Source organism: Mustela nigripes, chromosome 14, assembly GCF_022355385.1.
Source record: "Mustela nigripes isolate SB6536 chromosome 14, MUSNIG.SB6536, whole genome shotgun sequence".
NCBI lineage: Eukaryota > Metazoa > Chordata > Mammalia > Carnivora > Mustelidae > Mustela > Mustela nigripes.
The window spans coordinates 44,016,487-44,019,461 of record NC_081570.1 but is presented as its reverse complement, the minus strand read 5'-3'; the positions used below and the strand labels follow the sequence as shown (position 1 = coordinate 44,019,461).

General features: G+C 57.8%; 1 protein-coding gene across 1 annotated transcript in view; it reads right to left on the bottom strand.

The window, feature by feature from the left end:
- Nucleotides 1–2,516, bottom strand: part of BSND (barttin CLCNK type accessory subunit beta) — a 10,600-nt gene extending 8,084 nt beyond the window's left edge. The window contains exon 1 of the mRNA XM_059374861.1: nt 2,046–2,516. Within this exon, the coding sequence (XP_059230844.1) occupies nt 2,046–2,222 (177 nt within the window). The 5' untranslated portion in view covers nt 2,223–2,516. The remainder of the gene's footprint in view (nt 1–2,045) is intronic.
- Nucleotides 2,517–2,975: the final 459 nt, after the last annotated feature.

Here is a 2,975-nt window from a genome sequence, read left to right as displayed (position 1 = left end):
CCCCTCCCTCTAGCACACCTCCCTGGTCCACAGCACACTTTCCTTCCTTGCCTGCGTCTCTAAAACACACACTCACATAGACCCACACCAGTGCCCACACCCCTGCACACACATTCAGAGACCTGACCAATGCCACAAACACCATTCCTGAGGACAATGTCTGATGCCAGCTCACCGACACAAGACCCCACTGGTTCCCCACACGGGCCCATGCAAGGCTCCACCAAGGTCACAGAAGAGGGGCAGAGGGAGGAGGGAGTTGAAGCTGGGCCTGCTGGACACGAAAGTGCACACTGTTTCTACCCTGCCTTGCTGCCTCCTCAGCACCTGAACACGTGAACCTATCAACAGTTATTCATTAATACCCAGTAGGGTTCCCTCTCCGCTTTCTCCCTCACCCGTCACTGCCACTGGGTCCCTCTCCCTTCCCCCCCCCCCCCCCTCCCTGCAGAGCCACCTCTGGTAAAGGGGGAGAGGACAGGAAGGACATAGCTCTCCACACCCCTGCTGTCCCCTTCTCAGGCCCCAGGATCCAGCCTCCTCCTCACTGGGAGGATGACAACACAGGTGGGGACACAGGTGGCTTGGGTCCTAGGGACCTCTTCTCACAGTGACCTGTGCTCAGGGCATTGCACAGAGGCTCGTTGACTGTAAACTGCTCAGTAAATGGCTACAAACCAGTCCAGACCGCCCCAGCACTGAACACACTGAAGCCCGGGGCTGGCCCATGGAGGGGGCAGGGCTGGGGAGAGCCGGGCCCAGGCCCCCAGGAGCTTCCTCCCTCCTCCCCAGAACCCTTGAGCACAGCCACCCAGGTGGGAGGGCTGCATGTCGTGGGGGCTACCCAGGACCTGGAGGCCTATATCCTTACGTGTCAGGACCCACAGGGCCCCTCAAGGCACCCCCCTCACCCCCCCCACTTCCTGACACACACTTTGTACAAATGAGGAAACAGGCTCAGAAAGGGAAGGTGCTTGACCAAAGTCTGCCCAGCAGTTAGAGACAGAGCCCAAGTTCTCTCCTTCTCTCCCTGGGTCTGTCTGACCAGTTGTGTGATCTTGGAAAAGTCGCTCATCCTCTCTGGGCCCTGAAGGATTACAGCTCCTGACATGGTCCACACATTGTTGGGAGGACCAGCAACAATGAGACTGGAAGCTCTTCTCCTATATACAACACCCTACTCGTCACAAAACAGTCCTCCCTCCTGTCTCTTCTCTGGTCTTCATAATAACTCCGGGAGGCTGGAAGAAGTAGGAGCTTGGGGCCCCTTTTACAGATGAAAGAAACCAAGGTTCAGAAAGGCAAAGACCCACAGAGTTTGAGACAGAGCTGGAACTAGAACTCAGGACTCCCAAACCAGTGCTCTTCTCATCACTAAGTCACTGATAAGGCTAGGCGTACATTAAAGGGAAGAGTACATTAAACTGCCCCACCCATGTCGGCAAGGTTACTGCAGACCCGCCCTGCAACTCTCCACAGCTCCGGGACACAGGGAAAGCCCTCCAAGGGGGAGGCTTGTACTATTAGTCCTACATACGTGGCTGAGCGGCAACCCTGACTCTGACCCTTGGGAGCTGTGGAACCTCACCTTTCTGAGCCTGGTACTTCCTCACTCCGCTCTGAAATGAACTACAGACAGTACCAGAAAGTTCCAGATGAGGATGAACTGTGTACTCTGTGAAAGCAGGAATGCCTGGCAGGCAGGAAACTACTCCTTAGCTGTGGCCACAAGCACAGAATCGTGGGTTGGGTTTCTTGCGTCTCCTTCATGGTTCAGGGTTCCAGACCCAAGGGGCTTCTGATTAGTCCTTACATGAGGGAGGCACACAGGGAGGGACGGAGGGATGGAGGGAGGGATGGAGGAACGGAAGGAGGGATCGACGGAGGGAGGGATGCTCAGGAGGGCAGAGGGAAGGAAAGAGAGAGGGGAGGAGGGGAGGATGGAAAAACCAGGGAAAGATGGGGGACCATACCCAGAACAGAAGCACAGTCCCCGACCCTCCTGGGCCTGGGCCAGCAGCCCTCCCGATGCGGCCACTGCCTACCTTGGGGTAGCATTGGCACATGCTCCAGATGACGCCCCCGATCACCATGATGCAGCCCATAGCGTAGAAGGTGCCGTAGACTTGGGGCCGGTCGTGGCTCATGAGGAACGTGCCGAGGGCCAGCAGGAAGAGCCCCAGCACAATGAAGCCGATGCGGAAGGTCTTCTCGTCGGCCATGGCTGCCTGGCCCAGCCCCGGTATAAGGGGGGCCGGTGAACCCCTGCAGACACCCGCACACGCTCACACAGAGAAGGACGACGCTCCAGGACCACTGCAAGCTGGGGCTCCAAGTTCAAGGGAGGGAGGCTCCCTCCAGGGCCAGCTGTAGTCGGGTGCACCGTTCACCAGGCCGGAGGAGCTACGCTTCGATGGCCCTGTGCCACCCCCCCCTCCACCTTCACTCCCTCTCACCTTCCCTCTGGGCCCAGCCAGTGCTTGCATGTGTGTGTGTGTGTGTGTGTGAGAGAGAGAGAGAGAGAGAGAGAATCTGAACGAGGGAAAACATGAGGGAGGGACAGGGGGAGGTTTCAGGGGCTGAGCCCTAGCCAAGACTTCAACATCACCTCATTTGCCTGCGTGGGGCTGAGCTGGGCTGGACAGGTGGCCCCGTGCCATCGGCCAGGGAAGCAGGGTACAATCCCACAGCCAAAAGACACCGACATTCCGCTGGAAGATTTTAGGGTCCCCGGGGCCAGCGTTTTAGGATCCTGAAGCACTCTGGACTCTTCAAGGTCATGGGTCCATCTGGGGTTCAGGAATAATAGCTTCTCCTTCAACAGCCCTCAGATCCAGCCAGGCTGCACTCTACAGTTTGCAGGGGAAGGGTTGGGGGAGTTCCCTATAATAGCTCAGGAGACCCTCACAAATGAGAGCTTGCCAAGGGGTCAGGAAGGGCTGAGAGTCGCCCAGTCACATCCAGGTTTGATTCGC